Genomic DNA, 21,804 nt, shown 5'->3' with positions numbered 1-21,804 from the left:
TTTGTATGTTTAAGAGTCTTGTTCATGAAACAAAGGAGAGTCTTCTCTGTTTGGGTTGTGTTGCTGTTCACATCTCTGTGCTCCCTCTTGGGAACCCAAAGCTGGGTGTGGTTACGGTTACTCTTATGGTCTGTATCTCTTTTTTCTTTAGGTCCCATTTTTCTATTGTTTCTGAATTGCTGGCAGTCATTTCTAGGACACTAAATTTGCTTGATAAAGATAACAGTTTTAAGGTATTACCATTTCTGGAAAATCTGAGTGGATACCAGTCAGTGTTTGACTAAGAATCAAGAATATAAAATAAGAAATTTATTTTTTAGGTAAATTTAAAAAAAAAAAATAAATACATGGATTAAAAGAAAGCTAGTGAATAAACCTCAAAGCGTCATAATGAATAGGACAACATTACTGACTGATTGTATTTTAATGTAGTCCTATATGGTCTGATGCTTAGCTATACTATTTAACAGCTTGCATACAGAATGAACAACTGCAGAAATGCTGAATTATGGAGAGAGCAGGTCAGTGATGCAGAAGAGTTAAGCAGTGTTGCTAAACAGCATGACTTTCACTGTCATGAAGTACGGAACCCAGCGTATAAAAAGAAAGATGCTATTCCTAAATATAGGATATGTTTTTCTAAGAAGAGTTTTGGGGTTTTTTTCTGAAAATAACTCATTTCCATGGTGGATAGTCTGCTTCTGACTTCCCAGACCAACTCTAGATGACAGACCCATGACAATCCAGAAAGTAAACCCAGGACAATATGAAGCAGTAGGAAGTATGTTACTTCTTTAGTTAGAAATTGTATTACTGTTACAGGAGTCCTATGCCCATACTTCAAGCAGGACATTGAAAAGTTTTGTTGAAGGCTCAAAGAGAATCAAGAATAACGTTTTTGTGATCCCTATTGGTATACTAAAAAATTTCACTTGGAAAATCTGAAGTAAAAATGGAGATAACAACAATGTTGGTGAATGGTATAGCTGTTATTTCTCTTCATCAGTTGGCCTGTTCAGTTTCGCATTCCGTCACTGGCGTAATAACATGAGGAACAGCTGCAAACTTTCACAGTAATAGGTGCAATTGAATCTGATGTGTCTAATTAATTTTTAGTCCAACAAATTAGTTTTGTTCTTCATTACTCTCCAATGGGAGGAAGACATTATATTTCATTATGTTTTTGTCTTCAGGAACAATGGAGCGTTACAGGTCGCACACTTCCCATGTCTATGTTGTAATTAGTTGAACTGACAGCATAGTTACCAAAACACCTGCAGTATATAAAATAGTGCAGTGGTACCCTGGATGACATATTTATTACTTCTGCTTAAATATTATCTAAAGAAATACAAAATTAATGCCATTTGTTTTCCCAAACTCCAATAATTGCATGAATTTTATCAAACGTCAGTGGGTAACATTCATCTGTATCCATTTATTTTTCAGTCATCAAATTCACAGGCCATATGTTATTTTGACATTTAAAAGAATTATTAGTTTTGCAGTTGTAATTGCTAGGCACTGAAGGGCAAGAGCAAACAGCCAGATGGAAAACTTTAGAAGTTAACTTGGAGACAGATTGCGCCTTCCTCTAGAAGAGAGGAAGAGCGTAAAGTCCACTGAAAGCTCTCCCCAGGTTCTCTGCAGTTTGCTTTCACACCCTGCGTTCTCTAAAACATTAGAGAAGAAAATGCGATCTTCGGTCTTTTTGAAGGCTTTAGCAGGAAGCAGTTCTTTTCTTAAGTGCTGGAGCATTTGCTCCCAAAGCTGGTGCCCCTGAAACGCTTCCCTGTCTTCTCTTGTCCAAGGCAGTACCACTGCCTCTGAAGCAGTGCTGACATAACCTGTTTCCTCACTGTCCCACTGCTTTTACCTCTCCTCCAAAGGGCACAGAAATTAACTGACAGTTAATGGCAATTACAGCAGCATGTTTCTACTAGAAAATCAATTGTGTGCCTGGAAGAGTGTGCCATAGAGTGCCTCCTTCTATTATAGAATCATTTAATCATAGAATAGTTAGGGTTGGAAAGGACCTTAAGATCATCTAGTTCCAACCCCCTGCCATGGGCAGGGACACCTCACACTAAACCATCTCACCCAAGGCTCTGTCCAACCCGGCCTTGAACACTACCAGGGATGGAGCATTCATAACCCCCCTGGGCAACCCATTCCAGTGCCTCACCACCCTAACAGGAAAGAACTTCTTCCTTAGATCCAATCTAAAATTCCCCTGTTTAAGTTACCCCTTTTCCTGTCACTACAGTCCCTAATGAAGAGTCCCTCTCCAGCATCCTTGTAGGCCCCCTTCAGATACTGGAAGGCTGCTGTGACGTCTCCATGCAGCCTTCTCTTCTCCAAGCTGAACAGCCCCAACTTTCTCAGCCTTTCTTTGTATGGGAAGTGCTCCATTCCCCTGATCATCCTCGTTACTCTCAGTACTTCCTCTTTCAGCACTGGAGTGCATCTATGGATTAATTCCATGGGCAGAATAAAAAGGGGAAATCTGATAATGGAGCTACCACTGCCTCCCTTCTTTACCTTGCAGAGTTCCTCACTGAGTTGTTTTCACTTACTGCATCAGGACTGGAAGCCACCTGGCCTTTGGCAGTGACAAGTGGTAATAGGAAAGTATAGGAAAGGACAGATAAAGCTGCAAGGCCCTGATGTTAGGAATGCTTGTCAGCATGGCCAGTATAGACATGATACCAGTACTGGTGTACTGCCTTTTTATACATCAGCAGGTGTTGTTCTGTCAGCATCCTTCTGTGGGAGGTATTTTGTTTGCAGAAAGCCTGTTTTGTTTCCTGCACAGAAGTACTGAAAGCCAGCCAAACTCTAGCACAGTTTCAACAGTCTGTTTGCAAAAGCAGACGGTCATCATCACTAAATATTGACATGGTGCTGAAACACAGAAAGCTTAATAAAATCACCAAGATCATTAACAGAGTGATAGCAATGTAATGCAGTGCATCACCTTTCTTCCTGAGTAACTCAGTCCAGCTCCTGAACACAACTTAGAGCCTGAAGCTGTGTCTTGGCTAGTGCAGAGCCAGTCCCTGTGCCAGGGATGCAGGCTAGGGCAAGGCAGGGACACTCAGCCCAACAGGCCCACTGGGATGGTTTCTCAATCACAGCTTGACTGCTGTAAACTCTGGGTCTCCTGCAAAGAGGTGTCTGTGGAAATAGACTGGAAGTGTCAGACTTCTCACATCTGCTTTAGCCAAAGACCTTGTTTATTTGCTTTAGGCTGAAGCCAGTGTGCTGACAGAGGAGCTGTTCTGTTGAAAGAAGGAAGTGGTAAATTTAACCATTCCTGAATTGTAGAAGGGGAATATGAACATTTTTACGGCAAGGCGTAATGCTACAATACTTTAATTTTGGGAATTACCATTTTGGTGTTGCATTGCCGTACTCTACCACCTTTACTTTTGTGCTCTAGACTCTCATAATTGAGAACCGTAGTATTTTTGTCTCAGTAGAGTGGCTACTCTTGCAGTTCTTCAACATGCATATGGGCATCTGATAATACTGCAGCACATTTCAAGGACTGAGCTATCTACGTGCTTTTGCTGGAAATGAGGGCTAATTCTTTCACCCATTTCAAAACTGCAGATGTGGGCAGCTTAGATCAAATGTACATATAATCATTAGTCATATATTTTGCAGAAAAATATTTTCCTCATTTCCTAATTTTAAACCTAACCCTTTTTTGACAAGGGAAGGTTTGCAGTAGAAAAGCACTGTCTCTAGAGCTAGATGCTTTAGAATGTATTGAATTTCCAGTCACATTTTTTAGGAGCATTTGTTTTCAAGCCAGACACTGAGTTTTTCCTTTTAGGGAAGTTCCCTTTTAGATAAAAAAGGGGAGAAAAAACAGTAGAAGTGTCTACTGAAATGTACAGTTTTATAACGTAACATACATAATTTAAAATCCTATATAGTAATTTTTCATGCATGTCGCTTTAATTGGTATTCCACATCATAATTATTTCTTACGGGTTGATGTTTAGAATTTTTCATGCATAGTCTAGGTGAAAAAAATAGCATCTGGTGCTGTGATTGTTTAGAGCTTACAGTTAAGTACATGATTTTCTTCTCTGTGTCGATGCTGGTGCACTTAACATTTGTATGGATTGTTTTCCACATGAAATAATCGCTGCAAAATGCACCTTTCCCCCAGTTGAAAATACATATATGTTGTTATTTCTTTTTAATTTGGAAACTTCAGCATGCTGCAAAACCAAATGAGTTAAGTAAGAACTTATGGCATGCTGACAACAATGAGCGAAGGAACTGTCTTTTGATGTCGCAGCATATTTTGTATTTGGATTTCTCATTTTGAGATAGCTAGTCATTAATTGCTTGATTTATTTCTTGATTTGCTCCCCATGATCCGTTTTCTCATCGTTGTATTCTGTCCATAATTATGTAAAAACAAACCAACAAGCATGTACATTGTTAAAAAATCTGCTCTGGACTGACATCTGTTAGATTATTTGGGAGAGTCCTATAGAGCTATGTTTTCAAATGTATGTGTGCAAAATCACTGTGGATGATGGGTTTACTTTCTAGAAACACTAGTTTTCCAGGTGCACACTGATACTCATTAAAAATCTCCTACTGTGGATAATTCTTTTGAGGTGCATTACTGTTGGGTTTTGGGGTTCCTTTATTTTCATTTGCAGTACTTGCTCCCTGTTTGTATTGCAGAATCCCTAATAACATCATTCGGTTGAATTTCTTTTGTGCAGGAGGTCGTAATGAAGTTGTCATCACTGAAAATAACAACAGCATAACTGAACAAATCACTGATGTTGTCAAACAGCCTGCCTTTATAGCTGGCATCGGTGGTGCCTGTTGGGTAATTCTGATGGGTTTCAGCATCTGGTTGTACTGGCGCAGAAAGAAGAGGAAGGGGCTCAGCAATTATGCTGGTAAGAACGGTAACTATTTATTACCATCTCATCAGGTTCTATTAAACAGGTGCTGTTAAACCTACTTTAAAAAACATGTTGAACTTACTTAAAGGCGGCCTGGGTGAATTTTGTATGCTTGTTTTAAATGTATGCTGTGAAAATGCTGGTGTATGAGAAGCTTTAAATGCATTGCTCGGTACGCCATTTCATCATTATCATAAGACAGTCTTTATTTTTACATCTCTAGCACATCTAGCATAAGAAAGTGCAGAGAGGATTAACTATTCCTCTTGCTTCCTGCTCAGAAGGCACTCTGTTAGCAGTCTGGCTCCATTTATGTGCTCAAATGTGAATTAGACTAGACCCTTGTAAGGAAGGTTAGAAACAGTATTTGGTCATCTTCTTCATTCCCATGCATTTCCATGTCTTTGAAGCCATGTGCATGGGAAAAGAAAATGGTGATACTAAATTAGTGACTCCATAGCTCTACCTAGAGGAGAAGAGAGTGATGAATTAGAGAAGTGTGGTCAAAATTTACCTATGACATAAGCCTTAAAAAGTGTTGTCTTGGAGGCAGAACACCTTGGAATGCCCTCACAGTGTGATCCCTCTTGGACCAAATGTGTTGTTCCAGCTACAAATTAGTTTTTGAAAACCACATTTAGAAAAATAAATACATTTGCCAATTGAAAATATTTTCTTCTTTCCCAGCCTGTTTGTTTTCTGTATTATTCTGTGCTTCTGGATTCTCATAGATTTTTTTAGGGAAAAAAATGGGTAAAATGGATAACTCTGAACCCTAATTTAACACCACAAAGCTGTTCTTCAAATATCAGGGTAGGTTCTCTTGTAGTGCTTATTGACATTTAAAAAGAGAAATTTCCTTTTTGAGCAAGATTTGCACAGTTGAGGACACACCGTATTTAATGTTGACATGTATCACACTAAGGTTACAGTAGCACTCTTCTCTTTTCAAGTTATCACATGCAAACCCATGGACTCAGGTTCCTTAAGTGGATGAGCATCTCTAACAACTTGCCAAAACACCAACTTTCATTCCCTGCTCTCAGCCCTCAGCTTTAACCATCATCAGACTCACCAATGTCCAGACTGGGCTAACTAAACCGAGAGGAAACTCTTCTATGTTGTTTTTCAGTCCTTTCTGCTGGATTAGTTTTCCATTGGCTTAGTGAAACAAGGCAGCCCAAGAAGAAATCAGATGAGCAGTGGAAGCAGAGGCAGCAGAGAGCCTTTCAGTGGCTCTTGGGCTGACTTGGTTTTTGTGGAACCTCATCTTGCATCACTATGTATCATTCATAGGTTATGCTTTTTGCTGAGGTGTTTTCTGATTTCCTTTAACAGCAATGACTTTTACTGGCTGAGAGGTGGGGTGGTGTTAACTGAGAAACTAATACACATCACACACACCTACCCGTCTGTTTCTATGAAATACCAGTCTAGATCCCAAGATATTTCCTATTAGAAGATAGCTGTACTATTACTGCTCTTAGGGAGCAGTCCTATGGATAAACTTTGGACACAAACTAAGACAACTCTTTTTTTTAAAGCAGAATTATTAGCGCTGTGTGTGAGTTGGCATGTTGTGGGGTGGGAGGAGAGAGAGATTGAGAGCAAAGTCTTGTATGCTTTAAAATGCATAACTGTAAATAATTATAACAGTCATAAACAGTGTGTCTCCTGCAACTCATTCCTTCTCATAATGTTTGCTGCATCTAATTGTGGTGTGAACATTGCATCTTGCCACAGAATTCCCATCTTCAGAATTATGAAATAGTGTATGCGTTCAGCAAGGGGAGTTGATAACAGATCATGCTTCAAAATTCATCCTAATGTTCACGATTTGGAGAACAGCATGTCCACACATAAAATCTTCAAATACGACTGTCAAAATACACTGCTCACCTTTCTAACCATCATTTCTCATTGGCTGCTGGCTGGTTAGTGCTTTAAGCTCGACTGTTATGCCCTGCTTATGATATTCAATCACAGCTGAGTAAATTCCTGAGGAATCTCTGCCCTGCAATTAGCGCTTATTATCAGGGTGTGTAACTCACAATGTGTTTGCTTTCTTGTTTTGCAGTTCAGTCCTTCACCTTCACCCCTGCAGGTACTGTCCATTAGTCTGTCTCTTACCTCACCAACACATCATTGCAAACATTAGCTATCTTAAGTGTTTACAAACATGTGAGAGATGCAGAATTAAAACCAAATACAAGGAGGAATACTTATGCTGTCTCTCTGTGATCAAAACATTGCATTCCTTCTCCTAGTGATTCCAGGGTACCATCAAATCTATCACCATTAATATCAGTCATTCTAATTCTGCATGCTTCTTACTCACCTAACTCCTCAAAATAATGCAGTTTTGAAAGTAATTTGCAGGACAGGATGCTTGAATTAACATAAACAAGCATTAATGTAAATAACTGAATTTTTATTTTAAAGCTCAAAAAAATAATCTCAAACATTTTTAAGATCAAACTGGAGAAATGGAACTTTCCTTTCAGCTCTTAGTTGTGCATAAGTCAACCTTATTGTGAGGTGTTAAAATCTTCAAGCAATCTAGCGATTAACCTATGCACGCCTTGCTTTTACAGTGGTTTTGAAATGGAAGTGTTTGCTTTTTTTCCTGCCTATCCAATTCAAAGCTGATATCCTAGTTTTCATATCTATAATAAATGTGGCATACGGTAGACCATCATCATAAGTGTGATTAAAGATAGGTGAAGAATAAACGAAGTGTGGCTGAAACAGCAGGTTGCAAGCATCTCAGTCAACATACGGATAGTCAAGAAAAATAGAGCATACAATTAATAGTACTAATTAATACAAATAATTAGCTTCTCTCATACGTAAGCTCGAGATTCAGAACTCAAAAATAATTACATCTCAGTGGTCTGGTATAAAAGGCTGATAAATCTCAGCATTTCCCAGTAGAAGCCTGTAAAGTCTTTTGCATGTAGCTTGGCCCCTCGGTGGCACTTACCAAAGCTGTTTCTTCTTCTGTCCCCTCTGCTATCCTGTCATCTATGTGATAGAGGCTAGTCTTCCTACTGCACTGCTGAACCAGCCTTCATGCTCAGCTAGCTGCTTTCTCGCTCTTGCTTGTATCTTCAGCCACAGCCTGAGTGTTTAGCTTAGTAGGAGAGAGCAGATGACTGTCAAGGCAGATAAGTGAAGGTGATGGTGTCTGTTCCAGGGCCCTGTGACATTGTGAGGGAGAAGTGTCCTCATGGAGAAGCTCTGGGCTCTCAGGAATTGCTCCTCTGGCTTCCAGCCAGGTTTGTTCAAGTTAGTCTAAGCTGTGGCACAGCACATGCTACCCTAAATGCTTTACTTGCTTTTCTTCGAGACACAACATGGGATTTTTCCAAAATGAAATAATGCATCTTTGCATTTGCATTTGGTTCCTTTGATCATGCCAAGGTCAGCTGTCTGTAACTGTGGTGAGTTTTTTCCACTGTCTTCATAACATAATTGGCATGGCACGGGGTTGTGCTGGAGCCACAATGACTGTGCATGATTCAGTGTACTTGATCCACATGTACTGGGCAACTAAGATATGTCAGAGGCACTGCAAAAATTTCCTTTAGAGAATTATAACAGCATATAGTTCTGTTTCCTGGCCTGTAATCATTTCTGGAGGTACTGAGAACCTGAGTCATCCAGGAGTCAAGTCCAGAAAAAGATCATTATTCTAATAAACCAGTTGTTCTTATGAAAGAACAAAGTCCATATTTTTAATCTTTACATACAGAGTTCCCTAAGAAATATTGCTAGTTCTCTAGTATTTGAAGAATTTACCATTGATAAGATCATTTAGACCAATATATCTATGCTTATGGAGGTTTGACAGCACTCACAACTGTATGTTGTTCCCTGTGAAGTTATGATTCATAAACAGTTCGGTTTCAGATCTAAATATTTATAGGTAGTGGTATGTAGCTTTCAGAATCTCATCAGAGGCAGCTGTCAGTAAAGTTTTGTTAAATATGAATTTATCCTAATATGCTCAAATTTTAGAAGGTGCACAGTTTTTGTTCAGACATCTGCTTCCTTCCGAAAGTTGCAGAATGTGCAGATTTGACTGTGTAATAAAGAGAATCAAATGTATTAGTATAACATTCATATACTTTCTATTTCAGACACAAAACAAAAAGTTGTTTGTTTCAGTTATTTCTGATGTAAATAGGTTTTTTTGTTTTGTTTTGTTTTGTTTTTCAGCTGTATTTGCATATATGTAGAACTTAAAGCACTAAAAATAGTTGTTTTAAAGTCTGGATTTTGCAGTTGTATAATTACTTGCAAAAAATGTTCTTTTGGGTCATTTTCAGATTATAGGTGATTTACTGGGACTGTTTTATTATTTCTGTTCTGTTATTAGGCTCCAAAGAGATATAATTTCTGCTGTGTTACTAAAGTACTATAACACTCTGTGTAGGAGAAGAGCAAACAGCAAATATCACAATTGGTAAAGACTTACGCCAAAGAATGAAGTTAAAGTCATTAAGCTTTCTGTCTTTGTGACCATTTTAAAAGCACTGATCAATTGCTCAGATGGTCACAAATAAAGTGGCATTGAAAATTGTAACTTCTTACTTATTTTGAGTAGTTACTGAGCCACAATTCTGTAAGACACTATTCCTCCACTTCCCTTTCCCCCTTCGTGACTCATCAGGCACTGATGGCAATACCAGTACTACAAAGCATATGATTTTTGGCAATGTTTGTTAGATTACTGCTGGTGAGTAGTAGTGTCATCTGCAGCTCTACAGGACTATTTTCAGGACTGTGACATATTATCATCAAACCCAAATCTGGCACAGAGACATTGAATATAGTTGTTACCCATTTTCAGTTGTCTGAAAAGTGGTATCTGAGTAATTATTAGATGAATTATTTTGTTCCTGTAGTACAGTGATGGAACAGAATTTGTTTATTTTGTACTGGAAGTTGCAATTCTCTTTTCAAAGTTTGGTATAAGGATTTATACAACAGAGGCATGGAATCCATCTGTAGAAATAAGAGCAGTTTCATTTATCAGCTTATCTTTCCTGCACCCTCAGTCTCATTGTGCCAGAACCCACTCGCTTGAATACTCAGGTGTTTCAAGTGTTTAGACCATCAGTCATGCAAGGAAAGTAAACACATATTTTCACTTTGAGTAGGCAAGCTTATGTAGTGACTAGTGCTCCTTGGGATTAAGGGTTTCATGAAACTGAGTAAACAAAACCAAATTAAAAATAGAGAGTTATGGAATGCTACACATTTTGTGTGCAGCTCCTGAAACCGTTAAAGAAGGATAAATTGTTTGACAGAATCATCCAAAACTAGACAGAAGGTTTGATGGAATTTTATATGCTGATTATCTGTTCTGAGCTAATGCTTATTAAAAGAGGATTAATCTACATTCATATTTGAGGAACAGCTTATCAGAAAAAGGAATGAGACTTGGCTGGCAACATTAAAGTTTTCATTTGCAGTAGCAAAATGTGGCCTACTAGAGATAGGCATTCAGAAAGCTTTCTAAAGCTTTCTTGCCTCAGAATGTCAACTTACTATACATTTGTATTTTTCCAATTCTAGCAGGCATGAAGATTAAGTTCAGCCTTGTGAGATAATATTAGTAAATGGCTTGGGTACTTCCTTATATATTTAATAAAAAGCATGTGAAAAGCTCCTTAACGTATGCTGTTCTTCGTACAAATATATACAATATAATTTACTTAAATATTTATGCATTTAAAATGCACTTTGGATTATATTTCTGCATTTTTACAGTCCTTGAAGTATAAGCTGGTGGGGATTCCTTCAAAATCTCTCTATGCAGAGGTTATTTTTTCATCTTCGTTTGAAAACCAATCTCATCCTTGCAGGTCTTCAGCCTTTCTAAGAACATATATCAGATGCAAAGACTGCTGAAAGAGCTTTTTTGCTCCCTTGGTGATAAAAAGCAAGGGAGATAGGTGGGTCAGGGATAGGGAGATCCTTCCCCTCCTCCTCTTTCATTGCCCCTTGAAATTGCTCTGCTTCTTTTTGAAGTGGAGACAGGATGAATAAAGCCAGCTGTCGGTGTGTTTTATTTTTACAGTGACATCTACGAGCCTGCATTGCATTAAGTATGCTCCTATTCAGGCATTTAGACTTGTTTTGTAATTGCAGAAATCAAACTGCAGGCAAAAAACCCTGACAAAATGTACGGCAGGAATGATAAACATAGTGCTTTTGTTGGCAGCCTGACCATATCTTCTGTTGTTAGCTGTCTTTCACAATATTGATTCTAAAAGAAAGGCATCTTCTCTATCCCAGCTTAGGTAGCCCATTTATGGATGGCATCAGGAATATGACTTTTTTTTTCTTTACCATTCTGATATGTCCACATTTCAAGAGGAATTTGCCTAGTTTAGTTGATATTCTGAAGCCTTTTATACCAAGAATAGTAACTAAAATACTTTCTTGTTTATTTTCTCATGAAGATTATAACCATCCGTGCACTGGTACACAGGGTGGAGGGTAAGCAAAAGAACATGTATTCCTTCCCAGTTCCATACACATCATGTAAGCCAAGCACAGTCTTTGCAGGAAAAACAATGTCACTCCAAGACAAGTTCTTTTTTTAATAAACTAAATTGAACTTCTCTTCTAAAAACAGCGTTCATGTTGGGAGGGTATAAGATTATTTTATGTAGGAAAAAGCCAGGAAATAGTTACTACAAGCAGTATACACAGAAGTAAATGGTGTGATACCTGTCTCTTCTCAACATACTCATATGCCACAGCCAATGTACAGCAATTACAGCTCTAGCAAAGAGGTTCCAATGTCATGTCTTCTTGATGTGTTTCTCACAGCATACCTTGGAGTTTTTTCCATACCTCACTACACAGAAAGTAAAATGTGCCTGACAAACACTGCTGCAATCTCATACTAGCTCCCCCATTTCAGCTTTATTTATAAAGGTACACAAGGGATATAAATATTTTGAAGGCCACAAGTATTGATATTTTTTCTCCCCATGACATTAAATTCTCACACACCTGTATGTGCTGTATAAGCAGTAAGAATATTATTTCAATAGCATTTCTGATAGATGATAGTTTAAACAACAGCATTAATCCCAAGAAGTTTTCAGAAAATATGTTTTACTAGAACTCCCTTAAATCTGTAAACTTCATTTATAAGGGTTGTTAGCGAATGCACCGTTGTTTCTCGCTTTTCTTATTTCTTGTCGCTTTGACAAATGCAGAAAGCTGGAGAAATGGAGTGTTAAATTTGAGGAGGAGGAGGAGAAAGGAAATAGTATCTAATGTGCTTTGGCCAACACACTTTTAAACATAGGCAGTACCCACCTCTTAGCATATTCACACATGATGTCCACAGCACCTCAGATTATTCATTTTTAAGCAATGAGAGGTACAGTCATTTGACAGCGTATTAGAAGCTATGTGAGTGAAAGTAGCATCAGCTCTAAAATTAATTAGCTGCAATGTTTTACCACATCTTGTTTTTCAAAGCAGACTTTTATTTAGTACTTCCCATATTTTGCATTTTGATTTTCTTTTCATTAATTGGTTTGATTACATCCTTTCAAAATTCAGCTATTAACCATCTTGATGTGACATATGACTGCAGTGATTTTCTGATATTGATATTAGTCTGTTCTTCAGTGAAGGGTAATTAATCACCCTACCCAAGCGCTCTTCCAGCAGTGCTTCCACTGGGGCCGGTGTTGTCCCCTTTGCTGAATGTGAAATTATCCTAGGAGTTAATAAAGTGACAAGGATTCTATAGGGTATCAGAAGCATTATCCCAGTGGATTTATGTCATTGCTAATTTTTTTAATGATCACAGCATTTCTATTGGCTGTAGTAATTTTGTCTGATTAGAATGGTGTATATGCAAAGCCTAATCTTGAATCAGTCTAGTTTGGACTAATATTTGGAAAATCTTGCAAATACTCTGGGACCTATAATTTAATGATTGGAATGCCTGTGTTACAAAGGCAAATAGTATTTCCTAACTGAAGCCAATTTGAAATTAAACTGACCACAGACTTTTCCATTCCTCTCTGAAATTCAAACCCTCAGCTTGTCAGTGGCCTGTAAGGCTGCAGGTGTCCAGGACACTGATATAATTTAATAGTCTGCCTTATCTATGCCTGACTATAAATAATGGAATATTGCCACTGAGAATGAGAGTAGTCTGTTGGCCTTGATTCAAAATATTTGCCAGTGCTTCAAAAAGGAGCGTCAAATGTTGTCAATTAGCATCTCACCAGTAATGTGGGTTTACCTATATTGCCCTGAAATGTAATCCTGTTAATAAGAAAGATAAGGGAGAGACTATTTTTTTTCAAACACCCATGAATGGAGCCATAAAAACAATTGTCTCTCTCTGAAAATGTCCTTGGCATCCTTCATGGCAAGACTGGAAACACATTTTTTTTCCCAGTGATATTGGAGTGTATGCATTTATGTGTGGGTCCTGGTTCTTATACTATACTTCTAATGGAAACAGTGCAGCTCTATGCTTTTTTTCACCCCATCAGCTCTAATAGAGCTGCCACCTCTTTGTATTTGTCCTGGGAAATGGCATATTTGTGTGGTGACATTATATTACTGCATTACAACATGGTATTAACTCACTGGTGCAATGTCATTATGTACTGAAGAAAAGCATGCCAAGAAAACAATTTCATCACATGGCTCCATCTTGCAAAGCAAAGTCATATGAAGGGGCCCATGGTAAATTCAGGCCTTTTGCCCAGGCATCAGCTTTGCCTTGCAAGCTACTGAGCAAATTGATGTTAATCAATAACGTGCAGTGAAATCCAAACCAAATTGTAACCCTCACGTGTTTGATCCTTTTCTTACCATTTCTGTATTATGTTATGTGATGATGCCAAGAGGCCTTCGATCTTGGACACTGAGCAGTTTGAATTGTTACTTTTAATTATTACTAATTAATTTTTCCCTGTCTTATATGTGTGTGCGTGTGTGTGTGTACGTTTGTTTCGTTTTTCCAACCAAAACACAGTCACTTTCCAAAGAGGAGATGGAGGACTAATGAGCAATGGAAGGTATGTTTCTTTGTATAAAGGTCTTTCCATTGTGTTCATTGTTAAAATTAGGGATCTGAAAAATGCTATAGGTGATGCAGTTGGGTCATAACCGATCATTGGGAAGACTGACAACACTAGGAGGACTGACAACACTACTAGTTCAGTAGCTTACCACAAGGTTTAATGACCTATCTTCTGTGCATTTTGGAGGAATCAAGCCCAGATGTTTCATATCTCCCAGATGCCCTGGAAGAAATGAGTAGTAAATATCACACAGAATGTGTTAATTTGTTAGTGGGATGTTTACTGCATTAATTAGACATTAGCAAATGAAGTTGCTGTTGTTTAAGACTCCTTATTGGCTCCCCTTAAATTGCTGTGAGTGAACAATTACACTTAATCGATCACAAAATAAATGATTCATGGATGATGAATAGGCTTTAGATTGATAGGACTGGATTCCACAACTTTGGGTACTCAACTGAAATTGATAAAAGTTGATAACAGGCCCATATATCCTCATCTATTTTCCCATTGCCAATATGGAGATTGTAATTAGGCCCTGGTAATAACTTCCAATCTCCTGTTTAATCAATATTTTAGCAAAAAGAGATTAGGCCTAATGAGAGCAAGTAGATGTGGCAAGAAGGCGGCTGGGTCTTCTTATTGCCGTTGCCATAGAAACCAATGTTTCTCTTAGGGATTGTTCCAGGCAGGGGTCTATAACATACAATGATCGGAGATGTTGCTCCAACTCCATGAGTGCATTAATAACCTGGAAAAGCTGCAGAAGTGTGGACAGGGTTTTGTTCTCATTTAGGGGAAGGGGATGTCTGTAAGAAATTATTGTTTTCCCTGTTAAATACAAATACAAACAATCCACCTGCCTTGCTAAGTTTGTAGCTGTTTATCCTAGAGTGAGCAAGACATGGTGCCTTATGGCCCAAGTGTACCTTCTCTTTCAACAGACTCGTTGTTTAATACTGCTCTCAAAGCTGGGAATTACAGGGATATAAAAGCCACTAGTGCACTAGTGGCACTTAAAGAGAGCTGTGGATTTTCCATTTATCCTACTCAAACCTGCTTGCCTCTAAACTGTCCAAGAGTGCTCAAAGAAAGAGTTACCAGCCTGCAGATGACAGGCGTGCGTTTGGGATGCAAGGGGAAGAAGAAATAGTAGCCCAGAGTCCTGGAAATGGCTGATACGGAGCAATCAGTTTGAGTGGTGGCTCCCTTGAGGTGATAATTTATCATGCAGCCCTGGTGTAGGATCCCATGATGGTGCTGCCTAACCCCTGTTTCACACAGACAACGGAGTTCATTTGGATTCTGGCAGAATCACGACAGATGCCTAGTCCCACTTCTACTGACAAAGTTGATTTGTATGTAACCTTAATTAACTGCTCAAGGTCTTTAAATCATCAAAGGCTACACAATTTTAATTTGAAAGAAATGGAAGTTTCCTAAACTGTCTTTTACCTACAGTGTTAGGAGAACAGTGATATGTTCTCTTCAGTCATTAGTTGTCTCACAGATACTTTAATTTTTTAAGTGTCTCTATATATATTTGTATGTATATCTTTTTTTTTCTATTCTGCTTCAGTCGACCAGGTCTGTTGAATGCAAGTGACCCCAGTTATCCTTGGCTTGCAGACTCTTGGCCTGCCACAAGTCTGCCGGTAAACAACAGCACTAGTGGACCCAATGATCTTGGCAATTTCGGTCGTGGAGGTAGGTTTCCTTTTATTAATTCACTGTATAGTACACAATAAAATCATAGAATGGTTTGGGTTGGAAGGGACCTTAAAGAGCATCTGCTTCCAACACCACTGCCACAGGCAGGGACACCGTCCACTGGACCAGATTGCTCCAAGCCTGTACAACCCTTGAACACTTCAGGGATGGGAAAGCCACAGCTTCTCAGGACAGCCTGTTCCTATGTCTCACTACCTTCACAGTGAAGAATTTCTTCCTAATATCTAATAAAAATCAATCGTCTTTCAGCTTAAAGCCATTCCCCCTTGTCCTGTCACTACAGGCCCTTGTAAAAAGTCCCTTTCCAGGTTTCTTGCAGGCCTCCTTAAGGTATTGGAAGGCTACTATAAGGTCTCCCTGGAGCCTTCTCTTCTCCTTCTGTTAATTAATACCTATGATAAACACTGGGTAGTATTTACATCATTATAGTTATTTCTATGTTTGACTCACAGTTTGATTTAAAATTGAGTTTAGAATGCTTTGTCTCTTTCTACTTCATTAAAATGTAGGTCTAGTTTGTAATTTACCTCACAGTGGTGGACAGGGTTGCTTATTATCTCAAGAGAAAAGTATCTGTTGCTCAAACTCATTACCTCTTATGTGGAGATGAGCAATCTGCATCCAGGGCAATGTAGCCAGGGATAGAGAATGGCCATAACAGCAGAGAACTCCTCAGGGGATGCAGGAAGGATGCTTCGTCAGCAGAAGGACAGAAGAACATTGTTGCTGTCAGCTTACCCATCCTCCTCCTGGTGAGGGACTGCTCTCAGTCTCAATCATAATCCATGAAGAAGGTTTCAAAAATCTTCAGAAACTTTCCTTCCTATTGGAGGAAAAATACACAAAGAGGGGAAACATCTAGATTTTTTAGGGTTTTATTTCCATTTTGAAATGAGAGAGGCCTGTTGGGGAGATGAGGTAATGATTAAGGTGATGAATCTTTAGAAGGGTTATTTTCTTTAAAACGTTTTACTTAGATGGGAATTTCAAGATGTGTGGTTGGGATTTCTGAAAATTATAGTAATCTTCACATCTCTCCTACTTCCTTGGTTTCTGTGATGTTGTAACACAGCTAGCTCTCCATAGTGGTATTCACAACAAGAGTTCCTAATGTAAATGAGTATAGAAGTATTTCTAAGCCATAAATAAGTAAACAAAAATCAAGACAACTTTATATATCAAAAATACATTAAAATGCAAAAAATCTATAAAACCGTCAAGCTGATAAATGTGAAAAGAATTCACGTTTGAACTGTACCAGAATCTACTTCTGAAAACCATCTCTCGCACTGGTTACATGCTCCCATACAAAACTTCTTGCCTGTGGTTTGAGTACCGCGACTTCAAATTACAACAAAACACTCTAGATTTACTTTCCATATAAAAATGTTGTGAAGCTTGTCTTACAAAAATATTTTAAAGCAAGCAAAACTTTTTATGATATTGAGAAGGCAACCAAATATCTGCTACCTTTTTTGTTGTGAATATCTTGAAAATAAAACCCTTCAGTACTTTTCCATGTTTTCTTAAGATCACATAATACAGAAAAATTACCATTTTTCTTTTAGCATTTGGCTCTATACAGCTGAAATTAGAAGCATGCCTTAAAGGTTTTGGCTTCAATGTGGATGAGGCATAGATCCAAATTTGTCCAAGTGATGCAACAGTTATATTTTGAAATTCAGCAGCTTAATTCCACCCATGATCTTTACAGTTGAGCTCATACTTTTATTCTGGCTGGTTTGGGACCACTTTTGCATATCTGTTTCAGCAGCTGAGTTTGGACTCTTCTTCATTAAAGATGCATCACAAGTCAGACATCTCTTAACATGAATTAACTGTGTAGATAGAACTTGGGCCTTTACTCGTTAAAGGGTTTGTGAAAATATAAAAAGTCTCTAAGAATTTTGAAAACAGTAAGGTGGCAATCAATCACTCTCAAACTCAGAAACTGAGGCAGGCAGATCTAACATTGCCTTTAAGAGTGAAATATGTTGTGTCCTAGATAGGCATTTGAGAACAAGACTGTGAGTAGGATGCACAGGTTGGGTTTGGAGTTGCACAAGGCCACAAAATGGCACTATATCTCCTGAGGGAGGAAGAAAGACTTTTTCTCAGGAAGTCCTTCAGCACTATTTCATTTATTTCAAGAGTTACAAAACAAGGTGGATTTTTGGGAAAGCATCCACTGGGAAATGTGTCTTCATCTTTGGTCTGAAATGTCCAGTGTGTTTTTCTTTTTTTGCTATGATGATGGTGGGAAAATCACACTTGGTTTTTTACTAGGTGATTATGGCACTTTGTAAAATGGCACTTTAATAGTTCTTTGAGTGCTTAGTGTATACATCTCCTTGTGGTTAAAAAAGTAATCTGTGGTTGCACTAGAAATTCCCAGAATGTCTGGAGAACCTCATCTTATTCGTAAGAATGACTGAAAGTTCTTGGCTGGTGGGAAGCTGTGCAACTTTCGTTTCAAGTGTTTGTAAATGTATAGTTCTCCATTTTAAAATGACTGTATAGGGATGATACTTCTTCAGTTGCCTGAAACATGTTACAAGGATAGATGTATGTCTTAAGAGATGAGACATTTTGCAAGTTTTCACTTGCGAGTCTGCAAAGCCAACACAGACGGCTTGAGCTGGACTTCCTTCATTTTATATATCAAACAGAATTTATTTACTAAACTTCAATCCACTATACTTTGATGAAACCAGTTGTGGAAAGGAAAACTCTTCATGTTGTGAATGAAATGCAAGAAAGACATGACTGTACTTGTCTTTCACATCACATGCTGTATTTGCACATAGATGCTTTTAAGATTGTGTGCTGCCCCTAGAAAGCACAGTGGATGAGTGCAGATAGATAGTAATAACCTGATTTTGAAATATGGCCTGTACTTTGCATTCATGGTAATTTATTTTTTTTACTTACATTTTATCTGCAGATTAAAGTTAATACAATTAAGGCATTTTAAATACTTCATTGTGCCCATTTCCCCGTTGTTGTTGTCTGCAAAACCAGATCATAATGATAGACCCAAATTTAATATCTGTTTCTGCACTCTCTCTACTGAGCACTTGTTATTGCCATATTTATTGTTAATATTATGTTGTTGCCCTGAGACTGCAGATGTTATTAGGATCCATATTAAAATGTTCGTTATTGCACACATGAATGCAGTAGAAAATAGTTCCATGGTCTAAATGTTCATCCCAGGGAAAAACAAAACAACCCAAATCTCCCAAAAAAACAGTGTGAGGGAGGCCATATCATACCTCATTGCTGGAAAAGTCTTGAAACAGTGAGAGAAAAACTGTATTCTGTAAGGTACAAAACCCATATCTGAGTCTGGAACTGAACCTAAACTCTTGTCTAGGTTCAAGAATCATCTTTTTCTCTCTGGGACTTAAGTTATATAAAATGTCTGTGATGCCTAGAATGGCATCTGAGCATCCTCCCCGTAGAAGTACGCATTATCTCAAGTATGGTCTAATGGCTGGAATCCGTATCTGCCATTCAGGTGTCAAAAGCAAATGGCATATAAATGATGCATTTTTCTAACAAGTAAATCCCAAAATGTATTTAACTTTTCAGAGTTCAAATAATTTGTAAAAAATGTTTCATTTGATATATTGACCTCTGAGACAGCAAGATAAGGGTTATCTGCTGAGCTGTGGTTCTTCTCGGGACATCATGCCAGTCATCATTAAATTCTTCACACTTCACTAGTCTCAGCTTCTGAATCTAGTATTCCACCAGCAAAGGTCACTACAGTGTTTAGTAAGGAGAGAGATTGCAAATCTAACTGATTAAAGGTACAAATTGCAGTGTGTGATAGGATTCAAAAGGTGTGAAAAGTCAACAGATATTTAGTTAAATACCCTGTACTGGTTTCAGGTAAACTACTGGAGTACTTGAGCAAGTTGTTCTCCATTATCAACCATTGCATTGCCATTTTAAGAGACTAATCACTTAAATCCCTTCAAAATAACAGATTTTCTTACACATAATGGGAGCAACTTGTTGAAAAGGAGAAACATACTAGGTAATGTCACAAATAAAATTAAATAAGCTGATGCATAAAACTTCAAGGAAGTCAAGGTGATGGCCTTAAAAAATTACTTTGAGAGGTTTGGCATCCATTTAACAGTTTTGCTACGTATTTGCTGGGAAAGTTTCCTCTGTGGTTTGTAGATTCACTCCTTTCATCATTTCCCTGAAGCCCAGACAGTTTCATTGCTTCTGACATAGAGTGAACAATTGAAAACATTCTTCAGGAGAGAAATATTCCAAACTTCCCTTTCACAGTTGAAGGTACTGAAAAAAAATATAAGAAAGATGGTTTTAGGCAGCGAGACATGAAGGACAAGTGGTAGGCCTGTCACAGATGCTGATAGTATGGCGGTGGTTGTACATCATCTTCCCTTCATTGGCTCATGGACCTGTCTCAGCTGAAATGCAAACATGCAAAATGACACGTTTATTTTTCATCTTAAACCTTGATACTTTCAGGCTTCCTGTGCATCAATGATTTGTTTCATTCCCCTATGTTCACCACAGATGTGCTGCCACCAGTGCCAGGGCAAGGAGATAAAACCGCTACTATGCTTTCTGATGGAGCCATTTACAGCAGCATTGACTTCACCACGAAAACTAGTTACAACAGTTCCAGCCAAATAACACAAGCTACGCCATATGCCACCACCCAGATACTGCATTCCAACAGCATCCATGAGTTGGCTGTCGACTTACCTGATCCTCAGTGGAAAAGCTCAATTCAGCAAAAAAATGACCTGATGGGATTTGGTTACTCTCTCCCAGACCAAGGCAAAGGCAACAATGGTAAATAAGCTCTTGTTTTCCAGAGCCCTTATATATACATCTACGCATGAATTAGAAAATTCTTCTTAGTATGTGAGATGCTGTTCATATTTACCATAACTAATGCTTACATGCTTTGCATGCATAGATTGTGTGCTGAACCTCACACAATCACAAAGTGTATTGCTCTCTGCTTTTAATGCTCTCTGTCCTGTGCTAATCACCAAGCCATCTGCCTTCCATTAGGCTAGGATAGGTATACATTTAAAAGAAAATTAATTAAACTTGCTGCCCCACCACATCTGACTTGCTAACTGCATGTGTTGCATGTGCTTGTGCTGTCAACTAATCACACGATGCCACTGTGACCTTTGCCGTTTAACCCTTAGCCTTGCTTTACATCCCTGACTACCGCGTGGCTGAGGGATTGGCTAATAGATTACCACACAACCAGTCACAGGATTTCAGCACCACCAGCTCCCACAACAGCTCTGAAAGGAGTGGCAGCCTCTCAGGTTGGTTCCACTACCGTGGGTGGGTTAGGGACGGAGGGGTCTCGGTCAGCAGCTCGCCAGGGAGGTGGAAAACCTCTCATGTGCACTTCTTTGCGGGTAGCAATGAGGGCACAAGCCCACTGGAACATCAGCAAGCGGCGTCACGTTGGCCTCTACTGAAAAAGAAAGCCTTTTGCAAAACCTATTTGGAGATAATTGGAGAATCCGCCCACCCAGCTTGCTTGTTGGTGCAACTGCAAACCTTGCCTTGTCACATCCCTTCCCTGACAGCACAGTTCATGGAGCAACTATATTTCCACATCAATCCTCACTTTATAGATCTTCCCACGCTGAACCTCATGAGGAGATGAATATTTTTGTTGAGTTGTTAACAGATTCCGCACTCCCACGAGCTGTTTCAAAAATGATGTTTTTCAGTGAAGCAGCTCAGAAATAAATGTAGGGCCCTGCAAGATGAGTGGGGTTTCAAAAATTGTGCCAAGTCTGCACAGAAACCAAATGTAAATTTTATGTGTGTGCTGAACGTTATATTGGAAACATGACACATATTCATGAGATGAAAATGATTTTGAAATTATTTTGATTAAATGAAAATGATATTTAAAAACCACCTTTTTCTTAATGTCTTTAATTTTGCTTACTTCTTGCTTATGTACCACTATGTCATTTTTTGTTTTCAAGACAAAATCTGAAAAGCCAGCACTTAAAATGCAA

The 21,804-nt window shown here is 38.5% G+C and overlaps 1 protein-coding gene across 20 annotated transcripts in view; it reads left to right on the top strand.

Moving 5' to 3' along the window:
• ROBO2 (roundabout guidance receptor 2) overlaps positions 1–21,804 on the top strand; it is a 1,073,259-nt gene that overhangs the window by 1,009,962 nt on the left and 41,493 nt on the right. For 14 of the 20 annotated variants that reach the window (XM_061453979.1, XM_061453978.1, XM_061453980.1 and 11 more), the window contains 5 exons: positions 4,755–4,937; positions 13,975–14,017; positions 15,603–15,730; positions 20,315–20,596; positions 20,965–21,090. In XM_061453979.1, coding sequence (XP_061309963.1) covers positions 4,755–4,937; positions 13,975–14,017; positions 15,603–15,730; positions 20,315–20,596; positions 20,965–21,090 — 762 coding nt within the window. The remainder of the gene's footprint in view (positions 1–4,754; positions 4,938–13,974; positions 14,018–15,602; positions 15,731–20,314; positions 20,597–20,964; positions 21,091–21,804) is intronic. The other 6 variants (XM_061453996.1, XM_061453989.1, XM_061453995.1 and 3 more) reach the window with 1 other exon arrangement.

The sequence above is a fragment of the Pezoporus flaviventris genome, unplaced genomic scaffold (assembly GCF_033815535.1).
Source record: "Pezoporus flaviventris isolate CSIRO_AGI_PZ_B2104156 unplaced genomic scaffold, CSIRO_AGI_Pfla_v1 ptg000015l, whole genome shotgun sequence".
NCBI lineage: Eukaryota > Metazoa > Chordata > Aves > Psittaciformes > Psittacidae > Pezoporus > Pezoporus flaviventris.
Note: the sequence above shows the minus strand (reverse complement) of the source record. Positions and strands in the feature narration are given on the sequence as shown.